The 27,375-nt window shown below is 42.3% G+C and overlaps 1 protein-coding gene across 5 annotated transcripts in view; it reads right to left on the bottom strand.

The window, feature by feature from the left end:
• AIG1 (androgen induced 1) overlaps window positions 1-27,375 on the bottom strand; it is a 226,843-nt gene that overhangs the window by 37,076 nt on the left and 162,392 nt on the right. For all 5 annotated transcript variants that reach the window (XM_046670435.1, XM_046670434.1, XM_046670432.1 and 2 more), the window contains one exon: window positions 4,180-4,295. In XM_046670435.1, the coding sequence (XP_046526391.1) occupies window positions 4,180-4,295 (116 nt within the window). The remainder of the gene's footprint in view (window positions 1-4,179; window positions 4,296-27,375) is intronic.

Raw genomic sequence — 27,375 nt, forward strand, 5'->3', positions numbered from 1 at the left:
TTTTTATTTCTGAGAATTTTTTTCCCTGTTTTGAAAAATAATGTACATTTCCAGTAGAAATTTGAGGGAATACAGAAAAGTTTCAACAAGAAAACAAAAAATAATCTGAAATTGAATGGCTGAGGCAAGTTTGGTGGGAGAGAGAATTCTGATTTGGGACAATTTAGGTTCACATCATGAAAGAAAGATCACACTTCCTTGTGATTTTACTTTTATTTTCTGAGTTGGAAAGTTGTACAAGGGACACATTTGGGGTAATGAGAGCTGAATATGGAATTTATCAAAGATCATTGAGCCCCTGAGACAACAGAAACCCCTATTTTGCTTTACATAAGCTCATGCAGTGATGAGAAATATTTATCCTTAAGAAGAAACTCCCAGCATGCATTTTTCTCCCCTCCTTTACTAATGCCTCCTTGCTTCTGACCACACCTTGCACACAATGCTCGGCGTGTATTACGCATGACCCCTGAGATCTCCTGTGTGCTCTGATTGAATGAGAAGCCACTGTGCGGGGAGGAATGGCCAGGGGCTAGAAGATTCCTCAAGACAGAGGAGACCCAATGTCAAATGCTTGGAGATGTAAATTTCCTTGGATATGGGGTAATTTCCTCTTTCTGTACCCTGCAGACTGAAAACCAGAACAGTGCACAGCAGCAGTACCACAGGGAGACAAGGATTTGAGGTGCTGGGTGGGGGTGGAGGGCGCAGCCAAGGAACAGATTGGCCACCAGGAGGCACGCACCAAGCGGAATGAGGATGTCGTCCCTTCTGTAATTAGCAACTAGGCGGTAACAGCAGTCCACAGCCCATGATCTTAAAGCTCCTTCTTTTACCCATCCCTCCTTTAACATTTCTTGAGGGTCCTTTTAAATTTAAAAAACAAGCAAGCAAACAAAAGCGCTATTTTCATGTCCTTTAGGGTTGTATTGGATTTTTAAAGTGAAGAGTGAACAAGTGAGTGAGAATGAGTAGAAGGAAGAGAAAGAACTTACGGCATCGAAACTAAAATTTCTCAAACTCCTGATGAGAAAACATTACGTGTTCTTGCTGCTACTTGTTGAGCAGCTTCTCAGAACTGATCACAGCAAATGCAGACACTTTCGACTGTATGCCAGCATTGTTTTATGGCTCTACGGACTGTAACCGAGTCCTCAAGACTGCCTCACGAGGCACATGCATACCAGCCTGGTCCCTATTTTATATCTCAATAAACTAAAGCCCAGGAAGTTGAAGTGGAGGAGTCAGGACTCAAACCTGGGAAGTGGGCTTAACTACCAGACGTCACTGCTTCAGCTGCACTACAGCTCTGGCAACAACCCAGTGGCTTTTCCTTGAGCAAGTCATATAATCTCCCTAAGCTTTAATTTCTGTATCTGTAAAATGGGCAAGATAATGCTTATCTCAAAGGGTTGTTTAGGGAACTAAATAAGATAATATTTGAAAAGCACTTGGCACAGTGATCAAAAGAATGGTATTCGTTATGATTCCTGATACTTACTGTTGCATTAGAAACCAAGGGCACCTCTGTGTTGTATCCTGCATGAGATAATACGGGCCATCTCATTTATTAGGGGAAATCTCACAAAATAGGGTGTAGAGAAATATGTGCAGGAGTGATGATGGGAGGGAGGTGTGCAGAAAAGGAGTTAAGAGTCCATCACAAATGGACAGGAGATGTTTGTGTCCCAGACACCTGGGTAAGTGGAAGGAGAAGTGTGGCGGAGAGGTAGAAGGGGGCATGAGAGGAGTCCAGGATGACTTCAGATGCCAAGCTAGGGGAGGACTGAGACAGGAGTTGGGAAAGGGAGCCACTGAGGGTAGAAGCTCCATGGACTCCAGTCTTCGAGGGAAAGGTCCAGTCTCCCTAACTTCCTCAACTCTCCTTATCCAAATCCAAAAAGAGAAGAGACGCAGATAGGGAGGGCGACTTGTAAGAATGGAGACACTAAAGTCGGAGCAAGGGAGATAGACAGCCTGGCCAGCAGCCTCTGAGGTACAGATTCAGCTCAAGCATCCCGATGATTCTAAGGGAGATCCTATTTATTTTACAATTAGTGCATGTTAAGTAGAATGCTTTCTTCCCTTTTGGCATGACGTTCTGGAATGTCCATTTACAATCCTGGTATGCTATCAAAAGATTTCATATCTTGAACCTTCTGTTGTTGTGTCACTGGTACATCTGGAAGGGAGTGAGAGCCAGTACCTTTTTGATAACAATTAAAATCCTTGGATTTATATAATGTGACATGATGTGCAGGGCACTGTTTAGCTCTTGGCATAGCTGTGAATGCCTAGGGCAGAACACCAAAGGAAAAAGTCTACTTTGAAAGCTTCCTCAGAACATATCTGAGAGAATTTGCTGGTTAATGCAAATACATGTCCAAACAAGTCCTGGTTTGCTTAGGGAGGGAACAGAGCTGGCAAGCCTTGCTTGGCATGAGGAGTGCGCGTAATGCTTCATTTTAATGAGGGATCTTGGGGGTCCATAATGAAGACTATGTGGCATTTCCCACGTGTCTCTTTGGAATGTGGACTAATTGTACGCACAGTGGAAAAAAGGCCATCAGAAGGTACACAGTTCCTGAAACCTCTGGGGCTCTATAAGATTCAGATAATTTAATGGCATGCAATGAATTCACAGCAATACACCCGTAGTAAAAAACCTTCCCTTCCTATAGGTAAGCAAATAAAAGAGCAAAGTTATGAGACTGTAGTTTGCAGGGGAGAGGAGAAGAGTATTTAATTTTTAAACTAATGCTACAGACAGTTCCAGATGTGTCAGAAACACTGTAACCTTCCTGGAGTAATTGCGGAGCTTCCTTCCTTAACTCTTCTGAGAGACCAGAGTCATCTGAATATCCAGTTCACATGGATAAAGCATGCAAATTCATCTTTAAGACATCACTTCTCCTGTGAGCCCTGATCATCTAGACATTTTCTATTAGAGGAAGTCAGTACTTAACGTTTTAGGTGGGAAAACAAAACCTAGAAAGTGACTAGGAAAACAAACATTCTCCAGTCCTCGCGAACAGTCTTTGACTCGTAGATGGAGGAGCAGACAGAATGAACATTATCCCATGTTTGTTAGGGTCTGTAGCCCGGGTATCCCCCTTGGGTCCAGCCATAGGGCGTGACTTCCTAGAAGAAATTCCCTTTCTGTTCAGATTTGGGGCATTATGTGATCATTCATGCAAAGCATGTGAAGTACTGCACTGACCTTTATTTTATATTTCTGGGCTGGCTGGAGCAAAACACTGCACAGAGCCTGGGCCTCCTAAAGCGCCCTGGGATTTCGGAGGCATTAAGCACAGTTCTGGGGTGTTTGGAAGAACGTTACCCAGCCCTTCAGGCTTAAAGGAGGGGATGGTGACCCAGAAGTCAAGACAAGAGCGTCCCAAGAGGCAGAAAGGCTGATGGGAGGGACCTCTTCTGTGTGGGCTAATATATCAAAGAGGACTTGGAATTATAAAGACAAAAAGAAATTCCCTGTCTTAAGATAAATAATTTTGAAACGTTAAAACATGGTAAGAACTGAAATTAATGTGAAGTAAACTCATCAGGCAAAAACTCTTTTATCAGATAAATTTGGCACCTCATACTTGCCATTTTTTCATGCCCAACAGATGAAGTGGAGCTTTTTAGTGATTTATTTACCCCAATTTTTAAAAACATAACCGTTAAATACGTGCTATCTGTAACGGCTAATTCTGGACTAGGTTGTAAACTGACTCAGGAAAATATACATTTTCATTTGTTTCCTATGAAGTTGAAAGTCACTCCTCTAAGAGGTCATTTCTTCTGTCCTCATTTGCATTTGCTGCAAATCCCCTGCTCCCCAACAAAAGCAACAACAACAAAACTCCCGAGCAAAAAAGCCCTTAAGCAATAAAACTAGTGTCCAAGAAAAACATTTAGTTTGAAAAAGAGTCGAAAAACGTAGCCTTGGAAGGGCCACTGCTTACATGGGATGGTGCCACAAATTCCTGCTGTGTGAGGTTTGGCACACACTTTCTAAAAATATAAGCATCTGGGGAAATGAGACAAAGCCCAGGTCTTGGACCAAATGAGGCACACAGTGTGAATCTGTTAGTGATTATATCCATAATGAAATATGTGCCCAAATTTAGCAGAGTAAAATCTCATACAATACGAACGCCCAGCAGGCACCATCCTTACCATAATATATAGCCAACAGAGAAGGTACATATGGCGGCGAGTCCGCTGCTCCTGCTGGGGTACGCATGGTGTGATGTCCTCATCTCGATTAATATAAAGGGCAAAACCGTTGTGTGCTGAAAAAGAACAGAGACCAGGTGACACAGATTCTCATCACTGCCCCTCGATAGCTGTTTTTTCTCCAGTAGGAGAACAGATAGTGTAAATTCCTAGCAAAAGTGCCATCGCAGAAAGCAGCATACAGTTCGCCAAAGAGGGAGAATGGGCGGGAAGACACAGACTGCATCAATTGCTCCATTGCCATTTTTTTCTGTAATTTTTGAAATTTTATTTTATTTATGCCTCTTACAAGAAATTTGGACAGAGTAGAAAGATGTATAGGAGAAATATTGGAACATAAGAAAGGAATAAAAATAACCACTGTTAACATTTTGGTACATGTCCTTCCCCCCCCCCCCCCCCCCCCGTTCATATTATTTCTACGTAGTTAAGATCATACTGTGCATGCAATTTTGTTTTGGATTGTAGCATGCAGATTTTTGTTATGCCATTTTTAAAATCCTTCCAGACTATCAACCCTGACCAGAGCTGCTTAAAACTCCATTTTATGGATGTACCAAAATTTATTTAACCAATTCTTGTCCTTGGACACTAAGTAGTAAAAAACTTTCAATGTTTCATTTATTAAAAATGTCATGATGAATATCTTTTGCAGAAGTCTTTGTCTGAATGTTAAAACTGTTTTCTTATAGTCAAAGGCTATGAAGATTTTAAGACTACTGATACGTAATGCCCAATTATGTGCGTACCAGGAGCAGGTTAGGAAATAATGCCATATTAGCTTCCAGAAAGGCTCTGCCAGTTTGTATCAGCAGTGCATAGATTTAGAGATGATGTTTCAAGGTGGACTCCAAAGAAGCTGGGTGGAACATTCCCATTTGTCTTTTGGACCCAGTGGCCATTCTAAGTACTCAGTTCAGTGGACCAGGGTAGAGAAGAAATTTATTGCATCCATACGGTAAGAAGAAAGAAAAGTCAAGTACTCTTGGTATTTAAATTTGGTGAACGGATATAAGGGACAAGGAGCTTCTTAGGTAAAACTGGGTCAGAATATAGATTTACCTTCTAACATTGGAGAGTTTCTCAAGAGTAAGAAGATGGCAGAACTGAAAGATGAACCATTAGCAAGCTTGAATTCTGTTTAGTACCTCCTTAATAGTCATGAGAGAATCTTTGTCTGTGCTTGCTGCATTGTTTGCATATTCAAGGGAAGGGCAGGAAACTGAATGCTGTGAATTTTAAACTCTAATAAGTATTATAGCAAAATGAAACCAGGTGGCAGGTACGCCCTGGCAGGAAAAGACATGTTGGGGATATCAAGGTGAACATCTTTGGAGCAACTTATTGTTTATAGTCATAGAAAAAATAGAAAGGCATGATTTTGTAGGAAATATTAAGACAGCGGAAATTCATTGCCTTAAATGCTCTCCAGATAACTGTTCTGACTGCCAATACGTTAGTAATTAGAGTATGGTATGCTCAGAATGGCAGGTGGGTGATTGCCGAGTTGGGTAGCTTTATATTTCCTTATGTTTTGTTTTTCTATTATTGTTTTAAAACAGTAGAATTAGCTCTGAAGGGAACCACACAGAATGTCCATGTGTGCTGATACAGAGGCAGAAGGTATTTTAAAGATCTATTCTATTGGTTTTTCACTGCCATGTAGTCACCTCAGATGACATGAGCTTGGAATTTCATCAACAAATTCAGATGGCAACAACAGTTTTACAATGATGCACTTATATAAAATTCAAATATACAGCTAGCAATAAGGCTATGTTTTATCAAATCTTACATTGAACAATCCTTGCAAATCAAACATTGACACTGGACGTAATGCTGACTCTGATGGCCTGTGTGGGTTATAGGATGATGATAATGTTATTTTTAACTCATTAATATTAAAATTGTCTAAACTCTACCTCTTCATTCACTGCTCCAAACTGAATAGAAAATCATCCATTTTTCTATAAAGTTATATCAGGTCAAATAACCCATGTGAATATTCTTAGTTATCCAGTTATCATTATTTTATCTGGCCTATGTGCTGATTATCAGATGTCATATTTGGAAAAGTTACGATGTACTTTGATGATGCCAGGCAGAAAATCTCTCAGAAAAATGAGGATCTTTCCAGATCACTTCATCATTGGCATCATCACCACTAAAAAGGAGCTACTTGTTCCATCAGTGACATAACCGCTGATAAAAGGTCTTTTTGTGGTTAGCTGTGCCTGTGTGAGCTCAGCCAGTAGAAAATCTCAGGAGAAGATGTTTCTACATCAAGGTGACAGCGACAGCTTCTCGTTCAGAATTTTCAGGCATTAATGAATGTATATCTCCCTCTCTAAATATTTATAAGACAAAATATGTTTACCAATAAACAGTATATATTAATAAAAGTAAATAGAATGCAAAATATTTACTGCAGATATAAACATTGCCTTACAGGTAACTAAAGCTTTATAAACTAAGAAAATGGTAAAAATCTATGAATGGTCCTGCTGAATCTCTAAGTAACTTTCAGCAGCTCAGTTGTAACTCAAACTCTGTAGCACCAATGGGGATAATTATTTTAGAACTATGGGTACGAGAAATCCAGTTCTAACCCACTCCCAAGCAACATTCTGCTTCAATGACTTAAGAACCCGGAAGGAAATATTCAACTCCTTCAAGACCATCAGCTGTGAAGAACGGTTTTGTTTACTGTATCTGTAGCACTTTGAAAAGAGCCTGGCACATAGGAGGTGCTCAATAAATACTTGTTGAGATAGTTTAATCTTTAAAACAACCTCTGAGGTGGGAATGACTAACTCCATTCTGAAGATAAGGTAACAAAGACTCAGAAGATTCACCCTTCTTGTCCAAGATGGCAGAGCTAGCATGTCTGGAGGTAGGCGGCCAGATCAGTTGTGTCTGCCTCCAAATCCCACACTCTGTTTTCTACACTAGAATTAGATCTCTAAAAGATGTCAGAGTTTGATCATCTTTGAATCAATAAACTTGTGGGAATGCATGATTAAATATCGCTGATGCTGTCTCTCAACAGACCAAATTATTTTTTGGTAGAGCTTCAAAATAAACAAAAAGGTCTTCATCGTAAAAAGCATATTTTGCTAAATGTGTTCTTTCCTGTGGCATGCAAACATTCTGAATAATAAGAAACAATAAAATCAGCTGGCACAAAGTCAGAACCTTTCAGGGATGCAACAATAGTTAAAGATGATTGGAGGCAGCTCTTTCGGCTTTCAGCTTGAAGGAGGCCAACGTGTGACTTCGTTGGTCGTCCCGCATCTGGGTTCATCCAGCACCAGCCACCTCTCCCACCTCACCTAAGTTCACCCCCACCGAGATCAGTCATGTACCTGCAGTGCACAAGTGGAGAAGTTGGTGCCACGTCTGTCCTGGCCCCCAAGATTGGACCCCCTGGGTCTGTCTCTAAAAAAGGTTGGTGATGACATCCCAAGGCAACAGGTGACGAAGAGTCTGGGGATTATAGTGAACTTGACCATTCAGAACAGACAGGTCCTGACTGAGTGGCACCGTCTGCCTCTGTCCTATCATTCAAGCCCTTAAGAAACCGTGCAGAGACAGAGAGAAGGAAAAATCGTGAGGCGCTGTGGAAATAGCACTTTTGATGAGATTGTGAACGTTGCCTGACAGATGCAGCACCAATCTTTGTAGCCAGAGAGCTCTCTGGAACATTAAAGAGAAACCCAGTCTGTGGGCTGCAATGTTGATGGCCAACACCCTCATGACATCATAGATGGCATCAACAGTGGTGTGGTGGAATGTCCAGCTACTTAAGAAGTACAAAGGAAAATATTTCAATAAAAGATCATTTGACAATCAAAAAAAAAAAAAGCAGACTCAAGAATGATCTGTTTCCATTCCTCAAACACAAATACCTTTTAACTTGCAGTTTTCTCAGACAAGTGTAGATACACTTTGAATAAACAAAGAAGGAGATAAAGTCTGGTTGCCAGAAGGGGCTCATAAGAATTGTATTGGACTATTTTCTGCAGTACCTTGTCAATAGAACAATTGTCCAGCAGCTGAGTTACTGAAGTTTGACTGTTTTTTTAAGTGGTAAGTAAGATAAAGGGTTGACAGCTCATGGAGGAAACCCTTGATCCATCCTATAAACTCTGGCCTAGAAAGTACTAGTCTAAGATGTAAGTGTTACTCTATCCTAAGCTAATTCTTCCAGTGCTGTGAATTTTAATGAGACTGTATTTTGAAGATTGTGTCCCAAAAGGGAAGCCCAAGTCCCTCTTGGGCTTTTGCATCTTTGTGTCTTTCTTAACGGGGTTTGGGTGGGTTCCCTCTGTGGAGCAGTGATTAGTGCCATGAACAGACCAGCATCCCAAGGCAAAGGTCTACCTGAGGAGGGGATCCACCAGGTGGTGTCACCTCTGCACAGAGATGCTCAGACCTGAGCAGAGGGCTAGATTTGAAGAAGGACCCAGGACTTAATTATGATGTGAAGGAAATGGGATAAGAAAACGCCTTTTGGAAAAGAGGCTGCAAGGAAGAAAGCAATGTTCTTAAGTGGAAAGATGAGAAAACTGGCATGGGGATCTGGTTCTGACCATGCCCTGCCTCACTATAAGACTTTAGGCAGGTTCTTAGACACTGGTGAAGTCAGTAGTATTTTCTGTAAAATGAGGGAACTAGATTAAATCAGTGCATCTCAAATTTCAGTCATGAAGAACTAATGTTTTAGGTTTTACTATATCACATACTAGCCAGCCCTGGTAGTCTAGTGGTTAAGATTCAGCACTCTCACCGCTGTGGCCTGGGTTAGGTTCCTGGTCAGGGAACCATGTCACCCATCTGTCAGCTATCACACTGTGGCAGCTGCATGTTGCTGAAAGCTATGTCACCAGTATTTCAAATCCAGCAGGGTCACCCATGGTGGACGGATTTCAGTGGAGCTTTCAGACTAAGACAGACTAGGAAGATGGACCTGGCCACCCACTTATGAAAAAATTGGCCATGAAAACCCTGTGGATAGCAGCAGAGCCTTGTCTGATTCAGCGCCAAAAGGGGAGAGGATGGAGCAGAAAGACGGGCAGGTTCTGCTCTGTTGTCCACAAGGTTGCTAGCAGCTGGAATCCACTCGACGGCACTAACAACCAATATAACATACCAGGGCCTATGAAAATGTTTTAATTTATGTTAAAATCAGAATTAAAAAAATGAACTTTTAGAGTTGAAGATTATCCTCATCTTTATACCAATGCAGTCACAAAACAGCATATATGTAATATGTAAATACGTATGTATTATATGTACTATATGTATTATATGTACATATGTATAATACATAATGCATATTACAAAATACATAAATACATATTATATATATACTGCTTTATGACTGCATTGGTGTATACATATATTTATACACATATAGATATATAAATGGAGGAAAGGACTCACAGATGCAAAGTGCCTCCAGGCTGCAAAAGTCAAAAGTCATAATACAGCCCAGTCATATGCTACCTGATTTTTTTAAAAAAGTGTTTTTTACTCTATTCACATTTTTTCTAAAATAAAGGTAAAAATAAAAGTAAACTTTATATAAACTCTCATAAATGGAATGCCATTTGTCATAAATAGAAGATAACCACAAAAACAAATACAATGAACACTAATAGATCCTAATTAATGTTTGCTAGATATGTTTGCCTTGAAAGGCTCTGATTCTGAGGCCTGCTCTCTTTGTGTTAGAGAATGAGGTTAGTAAGTGTTAGAGGGCGTCAAAGACACACTAGCGTGAAATAGAGACTCTCCTAAACAGAATCAGGATTGGAAGATAATTGAGAGGGAATTACCTTTTCAATGTGTGATTCAATATTACGTAACACCATGTCCCTGTGCCAAACCAATTTTCTTGCATACCACGCGAGCTGCATGGTCCACGCACGGGAACAGATGGTTTATAAGGTGTTGCCGCACTCTCTAACTGCTAAATGACTTGTTTTACTGACAGATGTTCTTTTGCTGGGAAAATGGAGAGACGGATGAGTAGGAAGTTTAGGTACCGATGGAGGAATTTAATGGTATTTAACAGTATTAAAGAAAGGGATTTACACCACACAAAGAAGGATCTGGACTTGCTGCTGGGAAAAACATTTTGATTATCTGTAGTGGCATCAGTGCCCTATAAACTAAAGGGAAGTTTTAGAATAAGCTTTGCTATGGAATAAACAGAAAGATTAAAACTATGCGGTATGATGGTATGAATTGAGGCAAGTGGGATGGATGGTTAGGGGACCGCTCAAGATGATTTTAGAGCTCTAGAACCTGTAGTTGTAACCAGAGTCTACAATACAAAAAATAATTAACAAAATTTGAAGACTATGTTCAACTGCCATTTCTCTGGTCTTTCTCCTTCTCTCCAAAATATTTTTTTTAATAGAAGAATACTGCCCCCAGACCATATGAACACCAGATAGAAATGGTTTCTTCCTTGGAGGCAAAATCAGCTTTGAATGTGAGGTGTACCAGACCAGCCCTTGCCTAGGTGGGAGATAATAGAGCTGGCAGCCCCATGTCCATTTATTTGCATCTGCAGGACACAGGCAGACCTCTGGGAGTGTTCTCAAAGTAACGTGTGCATCGGATCCCCAGGTGACCTTGTTAAAAATGAGACTGCTGGGCCTGGCTCCCAGAGCGTCTGGTTTACCGGGTGTGGTGGAGTAGTGTTCATGGTGGTCCCCACGTGCGTACACCACAGTTCTTGCCTTCGTGTTGTCAGGACATCTAGGTTTTCTTATATCCCTATGACAATGTCCCTATGACAAGTTTATTTTTGATCATAAATAAAAAGGCGAAGGATGGCTGTGTGTGAGTGTGCGTGTGCGTCACCGAGCACCCGCATTCTTGTGGGCACCCAGGCTGCAGGCAGGCTGGAGATGTGACTGGACCTGCCTGGAGGATAGGGTGAGAGAGAGTCTGTATGATGCCTCAACAAATTTCAAGGATATCACAAATAAAAATAATATGGAAAACTGCTCTAGGATCCTGAAAGTTGTACACTCCAGATTGCTACTTGAATATTGTTTGTTTGCTTCCCCCCCAGTCATCCCTAGAATAAAAGGAGATTTAAAAAGAGAAATTTTTATTCTGTAATAAAGCAAGAAGGAATTTCCAAATCTGAAGATAAAGCCCATTGTACCAGGAAAACGTGATCTAAAATGACAGAAAGGGTGACATCGGAAGGACGGGCAAAAATCACAAAACGCTGACTGATCCCAACCTTTGCAAAGCTTCCGGGTTCTCCAAAGCAGGCAAACGTGTGATGCACAGAGGAGACGCAGAGCTGGGTGGGCGCATGCGCAGAGTTGGGGCAACTGTAAATGGAGTCAGCGGACGCGGGAAGATGGCATTGCATCCCTGGCGGCTTGGAAACAGCTGATGCAGGCTCTAAAAGACCTAAATTCTTAACTCTGAAAACCTGACCAAATGTTTTCCCTGCCACCAGAAACTGTCATTATTAATTTTACTAATTGGTCAGCTCAAAATTTGCTGCCTCCCACAGTGGGGAGGTTTTAGTGCTTTGCACGACACGGGACTGCCCATCTCCACCACGGCAGCTTCCACTTCTCCAGAAGTCACACGGAACTTTCCCTTGTCATGGCCTCCCTCTCCCAAGGGCTGAAGGGCTGGCTTCAGGGTGGCGATGCCTGAATATGACACTGAATCCCTCCAGAAACGGCCAGAGTCCTTCTGCGTGCGCCTTTGAGGGATGGTGTTGAATATCTGTTCCTGCCGGCGGTTAAATCAAGATGCCTTAACCGGGCATTTCAGAATCAGGTTGGAAATGTGCTTGACCCGGGGTCAGAAATGTAGATTCAGATGGAACCAATACTGCCTGAATGCCAGTACGTTCCAGGCATTGCCAAAACTCTCTATGGGCTCACTACTCAATTTGGGATTCCTCCAGTTCTAACATTAGCCCAACAACTCTTAGGATATGGTTTTAATAATTAGGTCAAGTAAACAAAATAGTACAACGCATTAAACCAAGACACGCGTATCTCTGCAATTAAGAGCAAACCATGCATAGTAGAAACAATTACCCTGGGAAGTGGGCACCATTTTACTGGGCTATTACTTTTGCATTTAAAAAGGATTTTTAAAATGACTTGAGGACAGTTAATATCTCTTGCTGTATCTTCCTAATGAAGGTATTCGCAAGGTGCTAAGGGTCTCCTGCATCACTGAGGTCTCCAGTGTGGTGTGTATTTTCTCTCTCCTTTTAGCCCAGCAGCCCGTGGACCACCAAAAGGAATTCTTCTTTGTGTGAATGTGATGCCAGAGATGGCTCGTGCTGTAACTTAAAATGTCACAGCGACTTTAAAGTGACCTAAAATTCACTTCTTCCACGAACATCTCATGAGTAGTCGAGTAGTATTGCTGCTTCTCACAGAGCAGCATCTCTAATGACTACCCTCAGACAGTACACTGAGAGGGATGCAGATGTGCAGACCTGCGATGGTGCAATGGCTGGGCCATGGGCTCTGCTTGGGCGGGTCAAGAGAAAACGTCACGCAGCACAAGACGTGTGAACTGGGCTTTTAAATGTGACTCAGGCTTCACAAGCAGAAGAAAGGATAGAGGAAGAAGTTCATTCACAAGGCGGAGAAGAAGAAAAATTGTGTACAGGCACAGCACAGACCACCGAGGGGACTGTCGCCACGGCAGGACATGAAGGAGCACGAAGAATGAGGTTTGGACAGAGGAGGTGAGCATAAGCCAAGTCGTGGAGGGCCTTTATGTGGACTTTGTCCTGTAGAAGGCAGGCACCTCTCTGGGCTTGACCTCCAGCCATGGACTTTAAGGGATACGGAGGCAGGACATTAACAGCAGAAAGAGCAAGCTGGAGGCTGGGTGGACGGTGGAGTGAGAGAGGAGAGGTTTATCTCCTCCACGTTGCCCTCTCCCTCCTTCCTTCCATTCGAATGCTCTTCCCTCGAGGAAGCGGCTTGATTCTCTCCTCAGCCTTTCTCCTCTCTCCCCTAGCATTCTGCAGCCCCCTCACCTACAATGTCCCCCTCTGCTCTGCTTTTCTCTCTCACTTTTATAAGTGTGTATGATGCCCCCCCATAATTAATTGATGTGCATAGATACTGAATACATAGGAATAAGAATAGCTACCATTTACCGAGCTCCTAATATATTTATACTAGACATTTAATTCTCACAGCAACGCTAATGAAGTCGTTATTGTCACCTTCATTTTATAAATGAGGAAATGAGGAGCAGAGGGCTAACTTGTCAGAGGTCCTGGAGAATGAGCAAACGGTAATGGCAGCCGGCATTAGGCCTCAGCTTTGCCTGACTCCCACACCCGTGCTTTTCCTGAGGGAGACGTGCTGCTTCTTGTGCCCACTTATTTTCTCTGTCAATAAATGCTCCTATTATGCATTGGTCACAACTCCGGGTACTTAAAATATATCTCAGAAGAGAGCAGATCAAGATCTTTGCCCCTAGCAGATTGCTCTTCTTGGAATGCATTTCAATTAGGCTAATACAAATGTGGAGTCTCTCACCTCAGAAAAGGCCACATTCATTAGGGTTGAAGAAGGACGTTGTGAGATCCTACAGGAAAAGTGGCTTGTACAGTCCATGCAAAAAATAAAATTGTTTTGTGAGATGTCCCACTTCAGACAAATTGCCAAATAATATTGCCTAATATTTACTGGACATCAGGATAATATATAATAATATACAATAATATATGCCTCAAAGGATTGTCGTGAGAGGTCAATGAGTTTTAATCCACAATGATCCTTAGCCCACCCTTTAACCACCTTAGTTCATAAAACTTTAGTTACCTGTTTTTGCTCGTGTTTGGGGGTGAATCCCATGGGTTTTACGTCAGGTAGGCAGAGGGGAAGGGGGTAGAATAACTCCAATCCACTGACACAGAGAGGCACTTTCTGAGATGCAGTTTGCGCTTTCTTGTATTTTCTTTGGCCTGCTCTCCTTAAAAGTATTTTGAAAGCATTTTGGAGGGTGGGTTGAAGAGTGATGGAAGGAAGAGCAATGGGAGATATGTTACAGGTGGAAGGCAAGGGAAAAGGAAATTTAATCAAGTGTTCCTAGAATTTGCAATGATCGTGACACACTGACAAGTCTAGGGAGCACGCACAGCAAAATGAAACTCATTGTTAGGAGCACCCAAGCACCCTGAAGTTAAAAAAGAAACTTAAAAAAATAAGAAACTAGGATTTTAATGTTTTTCACATGCTTCTCAAAAATTATTCTGAGCTCAATAGAATCTACTCATCTACACATATCAGCGTCCTCTACGGTCAGGGAATTCCTTTAAAAACACACTTCTGACCATTTGGTTCCCTTCTCTAAAACCTCACTGTCTTCACAACAAAGTCTGAGTATCTTAGCACTGCCTTCAAAGGCTCATACCATCAAATTCAACCTACTTTTCTAGATTAATCTCACACCGTCTGTACTGGCAACTGTCACTTTTCCGCCAAAAGTTCTCCCATGTTCATGCCTTTGCTCCTGCTCCTCTCTGACTGGAATCCCTGATATTTGGGACCCTCTCTTGAGGGACTGTCATGCGTCACTTAACGACAGGGAGGTGTTCTGAGAAATGCGTCAGGCAATTTCGTCGTTGTGTGGACATCACAGAGTGCACTTACACGAACCCAGATGGTACAGCCTACTACACACCTGGGCTCTAGGATACTAACCTTATGAGACCATCGTCGTATATGTGATTCGTTATGCGACTGTACTGAAATGTCGTTATGCGACTGTACTGAAGGCAGGGTCATTTTCTGCTCCTGAAAGAATCGTCCCTTCCAGTCCTCTGCCCCTTCAGTTAGGCAGTGCCATTGTGACTACTTCTGGTCAATAGCTTTTTATTAACTGAATTGATGTGGACATTTCTAGGCCAATACATTTTAAAGCTGTTGTGAATATATAGTGTATTAATATACCACATAACATAGTTAACGTGAAGGAAATTGACCCTGATGTGTTGAGAACACTTCTTTAGGGAGAAAGAACAACCCTTACTGACCTCTCTATATGCTCAGCTCCCGCACAGTGCAGGGGCCTTAATAGGGTCTCAATAGACCTTTATTTAAGGACCAAGATAGTACGACTTCCCCTTAAGTAAACCTTATAAGCTGGTGCAAACTGGTGCAGCCACTACGGAAAACAGTATGGAGATTCCTCAAAAAACTAAGACTAGAACTACTGTACGATCCAGCTATTCCACTGCTGGGTATTTATCCAAATAACTTGAAAACACAAATGCATAAAAATACATGCACCCCTATGTTCACTGCTGCATTCTTCACAATAGCCAAGACTTGGAAGCAACCTAGGTGCCCATCAAGGGACGAATGGATAAAGAAGATGTGGTATTTATACACAATGGAATACTACTGAGCCATAAGAAATGATGAAATCCGGCCATTTGTGACGACATGGATGGACCTTGAGGGCATTATGCTACGTGAAATAAGTCAGAGGGAGAAAGCCAAACACCGTGTGATCTCACTCATAAATAGAAGATAAAAACAACAACAAACAATCACACAGTGACAGAGATTGGTCTGGTTGTTACCAGAGAGGAAGGGCGTAAGGAGGAGGGCGAAAGGGGTGGTAGGGCACCTGTGTGTGGTGATGGATGGTAATCAGTCTTTGGGTGGTGAACATGATGTAGTCTACACAGAAATCGAGATATAATGACGCACACTTGAAATTTATATAATGTTATAAACCAATGTTACTGCAATAAGAAAAAGTTCCTGGATACAATATAGAAGAAATACAAATACACATTCACCTTGAAAGGACAAAAGTTATAATTTCCTATTACAGAAAGGAAGGGGGCTACTTTGCCCTCAGTCATATTCAGACGGGACTAAGTCACTGAACTAAAGCTGCATATTCACAAAATATATAGAGGCGTTAATTCTTTGAAGTGAGAAAATGGTCACACGTTTCCATCAACTTTTATAATATCATCACACTCCTCTATCACGCTGAACTGTGGATTTCAATGATGCTGAAGACGCTTCTTCACTGAGTCTTCAAATATAATGATTTCCAATGGTTTTAATTTATCCTTGTTTATGATAAAATAAATGTTATTCTGATTGATTGGCAAACGTCTACTAGCAGCAATAAGAGCAACTACGTTTGACTTGAAGATATTACAAAATCTATAACCCAAACCTTTAAAGCTCGATTTGAAATGTCAAATATGACTTATGAGAACCAGTTATAATCCTGCTTCATGCAAAAAGCATTAGGTTAATGCTGGAGCAAAGTACTGTTGCCAAGCGTGCACTGGCATAATTAATCAGGGATATTTCAGAAACGAATCGTCTCCAAGAGGTTATTGATTTACTGTCATGACACATTTTTCTTATGGCTGCGATGGTGCTCTGGAGCTGGTATGCACTGGCATGCATTTTTCAGTGACTAAGCCTTGATCTGTCCTCCTGGATTCCTGCCATCCTGCACTGACATCTGCAAACACTCACATTTGACAGCCTCATGCCTGAGCGTGGTGGCTTCCAAGTTGATTAGGATTAGTTCAGAGGGGGTTTTGGACTAGTCGGAGTGTAATCGAAAGCAGAGAGCATGAGTCTCCAGAGAGTGGCATGCACCCTGCAAATGGCATCACATTAATAGAGAATGTGCATATACACATTTACATAAATGCACAAATGCACACACATATGCAAACACACACCCATGCACACACCCATCCATACACATATGCAAGCACACACACACTCCCATGCATACATACACACAAATACCAATATACTTAAGGAATCAGGAAGATTTCAGTTTTAATCTTCAAATTTCTCTCTATTAGCTATGAAATGAAATTCAAGCTCTTCCAGAAGCACTGTTTTAAACACATATAAAGGAGCTATAATTTAGCTCTTTTTCACAATGATTCCATGACATAAGGTAATACTGTCAGAAGGAACCTTTATAGCACAAAGTATTCAAATGTTCTCCCAAAGATTAGAAGGAAGAAAGAGGCAATTTAGCTCACAGCTCAAAACTTTTTCATAATAGCTTCTTAATTTGGCTTTGCAAACAGAAAAGGACACACTTTCCACACAAAGCAGTGGTGATGGTTAGAGAAGTGTGGGTGGACAGCCAGTAGGTCCGGGTGGAGAGAGGCCTCTGACAAATGGTAACATCTCTATTACTCTGGGCACAGTCCATCAAGTTCAATGCCCCTTCTAGGGCTTTGATCAGGTTGTATCTCCCTGCACATTCTAGGTCTTTCTTAGGCTGTACTGATGATTATGTGGCCAACACGGGGTCCTGACAAATGGGGACTCTAGCAACTGCATAGGCACTGTTCGCTGTGGGGAAGTGGAGAGAAGACAGGGCTGGGAAACCGTTCACCATCAGCTGGCTATGTAACTTCGAGCCAACTGGAGCCCTTCTGGACAGGCTCCTTGTCTATAAGAGCCTGCAGCAGTCGACAGCAGGGATCCTGTTCAAGTCTTGGGAATTTGTGTCTACATCCTTGATGACACGTTTCTGTATCCAGTGTTTATATCTGCCCTTCCTTCCTCCCTCTCTCACTGTGTGAACTTTTCGTTTAACTATGATATATATACAGAAAAGAACACAAACGCTATGCGTCCAAAGGTCAATGTTCACAAAGTGAACTCACTTGCCTAACCGGCACCCACATCAAGACACTGAGCATTACGAGTCCCCCAGAACATCCCCTTCCTACCCTTCTTGTCACAATGAATCCCCCCCAAGGTGATCATTACTCTGACTTTGAACACCATAGAGTAGTTTTGTCTGATTTTTGAAATTTACACAAATGGAATCATGCAGTATACACTTTTTTGTGCCTGGCTGTCTTTGACGAATATTACACTTGTGAGATTCATCCATGTTGAGGTGGGGAGTTGTAGGTTTCCATTCTCATTGCAGTATAGTATTCCATTGTGTGAATACATCCTTTCTACTGCTGATGACACTGTGGCTCCTTCCTGTTTGGTCCATTTAGGAAACATGCTGCTATGAACATTCTTATGCATTCTTCTTTTGGTGAACACATGTTTACATTTTTCCTGGGTATAGACTGAGGAGAGGAGCTGCAGGGTACAAGACTGAGTATTCAGCTTTAGTAGATACTGTCAAAGAGTTTTCCAAAGTGATTGTACCAATTCACGGCCCCATCAGCAGTGTATGGAGTTCCACATCCTCGTCAACCCTTGATGTTGTCTATCTTCATTTTAGCCATTCTCATGCTTGCCCTTTCAATTACACTGTTACATTCCTAACTTATATCACCTTTGGAACCAAGCTACCGAGACTGCTACAGTGTTGAAAGTCAGGTTCTCTGTGGAGCAGACTCTAAGATGGAAATCAGGATGCAAAGGTTTCTTAGGGAGTTTCTGAGGATCCGCGCCTGTCAGGGGAAAAGAATAAAGTTCGATGCAGCAGAGGGAGAAGTGTGCCTGGGGTGCAGTCTCAGCAAGGGCCTTAGCGGAACCCACTAGGAGCTTTGAAGCTGGGACAGCTCTTCAGAGTCGCCCCAAATTGGGGCAAGTAGCCCAGGCCTTTATACCTACTGTGGACCAGTTGTGGGCTCCAGAGGGAAGGGGGCTGACCTTTAGCAAGACAGCTCTCTCCAGGTGCAGGTGGTTCTTGGAGAGGACTCACAGGGAAGGGCTGAAGAAGGCAGCACTCCCAGCTGCTCGGGAGGTCAGTCCTTCAGTCCCCAAAGGGAACCTGCGTGGCACAGCACAGCGTCCACCAAACACGATGGTCTTTATTCATCTTTCCCTGTACATTCCATGTCTTGGCCACACAATCACCAGCGCAGCTAGTTCAAACCTCTGTTTGTGAAATTCATCAAGGGAATATCTACAATGACGGGAGCCTTGCATTTCACAATTGCACTGCGGGGCTATGAATGCGCTGAGCATTGGCATTTATAGAGTCTTAGTGTTTTTAGGAGACAAGAAACTGGTCAGTTTATGGTAAAATTCCTGACTACCGCCTAACTGGGGGGCTATAAAGTCGGCTACTGTAATTTTATACGTGGTCATTCATGACTAATACCCTCCTTCACTTGTAACTGGGTTTCTTATTAACCAGGACCTAGCTGGCATTTAATGCTCTTTAAAACTTATCAATTTGTAGCTAGTCAGCAACTTATTCATTTGAATAGGCATACGCTATACCACCTAGTTTTGTTCTCTGTGGATCTGAGGCTCCAGGAAAAATGCCAGTCATCCCGACGACGTAAAGCTCTGTTCCCTTGGGAGACAGTGCACTGGGGAGGAGTGGCTGGAGGGAGAAATACCCTCTGTATCTAGATTATACCAAGGACCTTTGGTTTTATTTTTTCTTACAGCCTTATGTTTTGTTATATTCACTCGAACACCGATATTTTAAACAACTTTATTTTCCAAACCATATATATCAAGTCATAATCCTCCTCATTTCAATAGAATTAATCAAAGACATATATTTTGGCCAGCTTCGGATCAGTATGAGGTCAACAGTATTACTACACTGTGCTCACAGAGTTCAGCCAAGTCAAAGAAACCTGACATCTTCATTAGCCTCCGCAGCCTAATCAAGGGTAGAGACACACTTTTGTAAGCTTAAGCACAGCTTGTGTGCTCTTCCCCACACCTACTTTTCTTGACCCCTCTGAGTCAGGTCCCCATTCTGCGAGTATCTTAGGTAAACAGAAAAATCCCCGGTGTATCTAGTGATGAGTGGAATTTATGTCTCTTCACCAGGAGCCTCGCTCAGTAGTGGATATTGGACCTTCAGGGGCTGTTCATCAGCTCTTGTCTGCAGCTCGACCCCTTGCTCCAGCCAACAGCTGTCCCTGACCCAGTCTTCCTCTCGCCTCAACAGTCATGCATCCAGCTTTCTGGGAGTCATTAAAGAAGGAAGCAGGATGAGCTCAGAGCTCACTTGGAGCCTTGAGAATCTTTTCAGTTTCCAAATTGGAGAGGATAGAGGGAGAAAGGACGGGAGAAGAATGAGGAACGTTATGGGCAGTGTGAACTAACAGTAACAGTCGGTTCCCGGAATTACTGGGGCTAGGAATAAAGTGAGCACAAATAGCTGTGTGCTGTGCTATACCAGGATAGGCAGCCTATGGCTTATAAAGGTGGAACAGACTAAAAGTATAAATTGATTTAATAAATGTTTTGAAAATTTGTGAATATGATCAATGAATAAGGGATTACTAGGAAAACCTAGGGTGCATTAAGAACATCAGATGTCCTTATAGCTAAAAAAGACAAATCCTTCTCCAAGGTGGCCTCAGAGGACCCTTTCTTTCCTGTGGCCTGAACTGACCCGGGGTCTGACTGAGGGAGGCAAAATGGCTTCCAGCATTTGAGCGAAGACGTTGGACTCCTTCGGATTCTTGACCAGAAGATGTTTTACAAACGCAGATGAGGAACGAGAGAGGGAACGAGAGGGAGGCAGGACACAGGGAAGCAGGGTCGCTTTTCTGAGTCACGTGCGTATTCCTTAAGGTCGAGTTCTTTGGCTCTGCTCAAGTTGGCCCTTGATCATATTATTGTCTTTGACCCACTCTTGACAGATCATCTCAGGCGATTTCCATTTAATACCTGCAGGGAGTGGGCACACTCTTATCCTTATTTCCTTTGAATTCATCACCTACGGAGCATTACAGAGAAGCAGGATGCTAAAACAGAGTCATGAAGAGAAACGCCACCGGACGATATGTGGACGTCCCCGGTGTGGCTAGGGCTAGTGATCAAGCAAATGAAACGCACACCAGAAGCAGCCCTGACCTCGCAGCCTCGCAGGGCCGGCCGGCAAGCAAGCTGCACACAGGGTTTTCAGGTAGTAGGTGCTTAATGCATTTTTGTGGGATGAGGACATACATGAGGATTCTGCAGAAACACTGGGCGCTGAAGGCAGGACCGCGTCGCTTTCTGTCGTTTTAAGTTTATAGGGAGGATGAGGGGTCTTTCTACAAAGGTCTCGCCCGCAAAGCTTTCTCTCAGAGTGAGGTATACTGTGTTCAGCTCCTGCCAAACTTAAATTGCATCCATGCTAAAGAGGAAAAAAGGCTTTTGCACATTCCTTTGGGGAATGGAAACAATTTATTTTGTTTGTTTCTAATGGAGAGGGTTAGCTCCAAAATCTCACTGTGAGGTCTGAGAATCTGGGTTGAGGACCGTCAGGCAGCCAGAGGGGGAGAGGGGACGAATGGAGAGAAGGAGAGAGTCACCAAGACCTCATCAGGCAACTGAAGCGGCAGGAGCAGCCAGTTCCAAAGGCAGTGCATAAAATACAGTTCCTGGATTTAGGGCAGGAGCAGATATTTAGATAAATATTACATGAATCAATGTGCTTTCATGATCGTCTATTTTTTTCTTAAAAATGCTTGTTTTATTTTAAAATGAAAACCTTCCTCTGCCGCTCAGCACAACAACTACAGCATGTTTTGTGGGGTGGGGGGCGGCGAGGGTGGTTTTTGATTTGCTTTTCTTCCTCGATATTCAGAAAATGAAACTGCCAGGCTCACAGTCACTCTCTTTCCAAAGAGGAAAGGGGAAGGCATGAACGCAAATGACACCGGACGATACCAAGTAATGAGCTTTCGGAAAGAACCTCCGATTTCCCAACACGGACTGGATGATGAGAAACACGAGCACGATTTCTCATCTGCTGGTGTCCCCTGAAAGCTTCTTTTATAAAATAATTTATTTCCAGAGGGTGGGCTTAGGCCCCTATCAGGAGTGGAGCGCTGCCCCTGCAAAGCTGCACGTGTCAGCGTCCGGCCCTCAAGGTTAACCTGGGCGGCGTAAATCACAGGGACGACGCAGCTCGAGCTCCCGAGCCTGCGATAAGACTGCTGGCGCGGTCGGCGATCGACGCCTCTTCATCTTCCGCAGACAGCAGTATGCTCTGGGTCTTCGAGATACTCTTTGATTGCTTTACAGAAACCAATCAATAACACACAGGTAAAGTTTTTGGCAAGGCACATAAATCCTAGAATGAGGAGACCAGCTGTTGTGAGATTCTGGATCGGTGCCAGGTTCCGACTGGGGAGTCTCAAGGAAATGATCCTGAATCTGGGGTTTTGTTTGGATTTCAATGGAACATAATCGGGCGACATCTGGTCCCCCACCTTGTGCTGGCTTGGCCACACGTCCTCCCCGTGGCTCTGGGTACCTCCTGCAGGGCTTCCTCTGAGTGCCAAGCACCAGTGCCCTGCCTGTCACCACCTGCCAATCAGTTTTTCACAGTGGGGGACAAAAAAAGAACGTGGGGCCTTGAAGATGCCTGCTGAGAACGACTCATAAAAATGATCTTAAAATGCAATTTGGGTCCCACTGCCCCACAAGGTATTGGACACGAGACAAAAGAGAATTACAAAAATAACTTTGGGGGCAGGAAAAGCTAGTAGATGGGAGTGAGGATAGCATTGAAATTAGCAGTGTGGGGCACAAGGTAATGAAAAGGTAAAGAGGGTGGAAGGAGCGGTGAAGGCAGGCTAATGATAAACAAATTCGTGGAAATGCAGGCTCTCTTACTAAGAAGCAGTTGCAATCAAGTAAAAACCATTTCCACATATTAAATTAACAAACCTTTCTTTTAAAATAAGAATACTTGATGGCGCAAGAATGAGGGAAAAGTGCACACTGCTGAACACTGGACAAAGAATATACCACATTATATTGGAAGCAAACTGACCCAATTATCAAGGGCCCTAAACTCTTTCCCTACGACTATAACTGAACTTCTGGGATCTATGCTGAAAAAAATAAAAATCAGCCTAAGTGAAAGTAACAGAAACAAGATAAAAACACACCCTTCCTCAGCTCAGTAAACAAAGATATTTTCCTTAACACTATTTACAATAGCAAAATAATTAAAAGTTATCTTAATGATCTACAATGAGAGAATGGTTTTAAAACTAAGATAAATACACTCAATGGAATATTATGTAGCCATTAAAAGATATTAAGAAAAATACTTATCATCTTTAGACACCAAAGAACATCAAAGACTACCTATATTATCATATTTTAGTTTTAAAAATCTTATTTGTAAAACAGTCTAAAAGGGACACATTATAATGTTAACAGTGATTTCCTTTGTCTGAAGGACCATAAGTGATCATCTTTCTTGTTTCTACATTTTTGTATTTTTTTAAATGCTCTTTAATTTGTATATATTGCTTTATTATTAAAGATAAATTCATAAAAATTTAAAAAGAATACAGTAAAGAAAATGTATCATACATATAGGAAAATATTAGAGTATAGTGTTTTTTAGGAAAAAACAGAAATACAAAGAAACAGAAGATGGATGGGAAAAAGAGGAAAGGAGCAAGTTCCGGATTTCAGAAATAAAATAGAAGGAGGAGGAGGGAGAAGCTTGAGTAAGAAGAAAGGATGAAAACCCAGAAAAATACCAGGGCATAGAATCGAAAAGGGAAAGCTATAAAATAAAAGCTGCAGAGCTGAATAGATCATCTTTGCTTTGCTGGGGGCCCACTTAAATTGCTTGGTCGCCATAAGGAGTGCTGGGGCGGGGCCACGAGAGACTTTACACACTGCAAAGTCAAAGACAGTCGGGCTGAATGCAGGCAATGGGCCCCCTCCCCTCCCCGCACAGTCAGGGCCAAGGGTCAGCGGGTTTTGGGTTTCCAGTTTTCACGTGGGTCTGCCAGGACCTAAGTGCCCTGACGAATATTCCTTTTGGCTTTCCCCTGCCAACTGGATTAGTACCCTCCTGCTTACCTCTGGTGTTAATTTTATGTATAATATTTCAGGCTAGCTAAGCAAATTTGCTTGAGGAGGAATGTAAAGGGCAGAAAATTAGAAAGGATTGCTATAACAACGCATATTGAAATCTTCTGAAAAATTGACCACAATGTTTAGGTAGAAAGTGTCAATTGCATGAGTCCCATCTGTGGCCCCTGTAACAATTTTCTATGCCTTGATTGGCCCTCTGGGAAACGCCAGAGGGGACCAGAATTGCGATACCTCTTTCTAAGATCTTCTATTTGATAGATTGCAAAACTTTTTAAAAAAAAAGGATCTTCAATTTTTAGTCTTGTTTGATGTATATTGGCTTCCTCTATCTTTTTCTAATCCTGGGTAAAATCCCTTCCTTCATTCTAGAAATCTTTAAGAATCTCTATTTCTTAAAACCCACATACGATCAAGTAGTAAGTTAATCTAATTCTTGGCAGAAGCTTCCTTCATTTGAAGGCCATGGCCTCCCAGAATTTCCTTAATATCCCTACTTCTGCTCCGCCTTTTGTTTTGCAGCTTGAAAAAAAAAATGACGAAATGAAATAGACCAGTTCTTGTTTTCCAGCGGCACCATAAATCTAAGGCAGAAACTGACAAACTGTGAGTATGTCAGAGTTTCTCCCACAGTAAATAATTCTTCCTACCTCTTACTTGTGGATGGAGTCTTCAATTTCCTAGAGAAAAAAGCACCTTGGAAATGATGTCACCCTGTTTTAATGACATGAAGTATTTAATATTTCCTATGCTACTAAGATTATATAAACGCATTTACCTTCCCCGGGTACAGTTTAAATTTGCAAGTAGGTTTAATATAAAGATGTTTTTGCTAAGCCCTGTTATGAAAACACTTTCTCTTGCAAATTCCTAGACTGCCTCTGTTATTTATTCCACTGAAACGTCCATGGCAGAGCTGCAGCAATCTCTTAAAACCACTTAGCAGCAGCACCTTGAATGTGTCATCCAGTTCTCTCTTTCAACAGCAGGATGGTTAGATCCACTCCCCGCCCACCCCCCACAACTCACACGTTTTCTGAAAGATAATCATTGAGAGAAATGGACCATAAACTAACCCTTTGCTTTGCCCAGAGTCCAAGGATTACCAGCCAACTTAAATGTAATACACTAAAATCAAGGGGAGAAAAGAATTTCAAGAAGTTTCTTAAATCCTTGTGAGGCTCAAGTTGTTTGCTTAGCTCCTTGCTCTCTCTACAGGTCTCCTTCACTGGCTTTCTTTTCTTCTCATGAGGCGATGATAACTCTAAGTTAATCAGGTTTCCTCTAACTTTCCATTTTTGTGAACATTGTGGGGTTATTTGGATGGTGTGTTGAAAAGCTTTAGATTCAAGAACTAAAAGTTTTTCACATGGAGGAAAGGTAATGACTACAATTTGTACAAGTTTTTTAATAGCTTTATTTTTTCCCCTATAAATTTTGACATTTAACCAGAGCTACTCTTCAGAGGGAAACTTGCCTTCTTAGGTCAAGGCCACCGGTATTCACAGGCCACCCCTAAATCCAGCCTTGCACAGGCTGCAAGAAGCCGACTTCGAAGAGTAACCAATGCTTTCCTTCTTCCTGGCCTTTCCCGTTCCTCAGGAACATCAGCCATGTGTGGGTGACAGTAAGGTTCTCAGGCCCTCTCCAGGCTGTTTGTGCGTGTATTTGAAACTCTGGGACTCTCATTTTTAGTTTTTCTTCCCTTTCTTTTCAGCTAAAGAACTGAAACCAAAAAGAAAGGCATTCTTTTTTGTTTGTCAATTTTAATGAGCAAAAGGAAGAATGGGGCCAAGTGTAGGCTTCTCTGGGGAAAACACACTGATCCATGAATTGGAAGCTTTTGCAGTGTGGGGTGAGAGGCAGTGGAGAAGGAAAGGGCTCTGAAGGTAGACATGGCTGGAATTCTAGCTTGGCGCTTACTAGCTTTGTGACCTTGGGGCAGAGAGTTAACTTATTCAAGCCTCAATTCACATATCTATAAAATGGGATTAAAACGAGTAACTACCTAATGGTGTTGGACAGGAGTAAATCAGACAATGTACACAAAGCGTTCCTTATAGTACCTGGCACGGACGAAGTGCTCAATGCATGTTTGTGTTCTCACTGTTCACTGCTCCAGCTACAGCCTTTCCTTGATCCTCCCTTGTGATCACAGCACCCCAAAGGTTTCTGAGTGAGCTGGGAATAGAGTGACCTTAACTAGCGCATACAGCGAAGCTATGATCATGGATGAATGAAGGAAGGAAGGAAGGAATGAAGTTTACTGGCTCCCAAAGGAAAGCAGAGGATAGAAGTAAATTCCAACCATTTAATAAACACTGAGTACAGCTGTGTATATTGAACTGAAATAGTGGGGTGAGGAGGGGGTCTTTAAGAAGTAGAAGACCATCATTGTCTCCATTTACCCACTTCTCCAATACAACTTTGGCCCACATACTCTACAGAAATTGTTCAGTTGGCCTCCAGGTCACAATACCTGAATGTTATTGTCCTGAAACTTTTAGGCAGCTCAAATGCAGTAAGTCCAAAACTAAACTCATTATCAGCTATTTGCCCTGTCATGGTGCTCCTAGTGTTTCCTATCCATTATCCAAACAATTGTTCAAAAAAGACACTGAGAGTCATTCCTGACTTCCCTTTGAGCTTGTAGCTGGTAAAATTGGATAGGAAACACTGGGAGTGGACCAGTTTTTTGGGGGAGTACATTCCCGACTTTGGCTATGAGCATGTTAGACATGAGGAACCTTTATGACGTTCAAGTTCACATGGGTCTGCAGCTTGAGAAAGAATCCTTAGCCAGGTAGTAAATGAAACCATGAGTGCAGATAAGCACATGTAGGAGAAAGGTGTATATTAAGACCAGAAGAGGGCCTACAAACAAGCCTTGAAGAACTCCATTTTTAACGGCTGGATGGCAGAAGATGAGCCTGCAGTGCACAGTAGAGGAAGCAGCCAGAGAGACAAAAGGAAAACTAGAAAAAGTAGTACCAAGGAAGCCAAAGGAATAAAGATACAAGGAGGGAGCAGTTAACAGCATTTAACGCTCCCAAGAAGGCAAAATAAGGACTGAAAAATGTCTATTGATTTTCTGGCAAATGGGGGTCAATAGAGAGCTTGGCAAACTGGTTTCAGTAGATGATGGGGACAGAAGACAAAAGTGCAGTAGATCCTGTTAGTTCATATTATTCAATCTAAACTCTCGGGTCTAGAATTTAAGACCTCTCCTCAATCGTTCCTCAAGTTGTTTTCAACTTAAGCTTTCATTTATAATCTCCCAAGTGTCTGTTTGCCTCAGCAACGCTAGTCCCCCTACTGTTTTCTT

This window comes from Equus quagga, chromosome 8 (genome assembly GCF_021613505.1).
Source record: "Equus quagga isolate Etosha38 chromosome 8, UCLA_HA_Equagga_1.0, whole genome shotgun sequence".
NCBI lineage: Eukaryota > Metazoa > Chordata > Mammalia > Perissodactyla > Equidae > Equus > Equus quagga.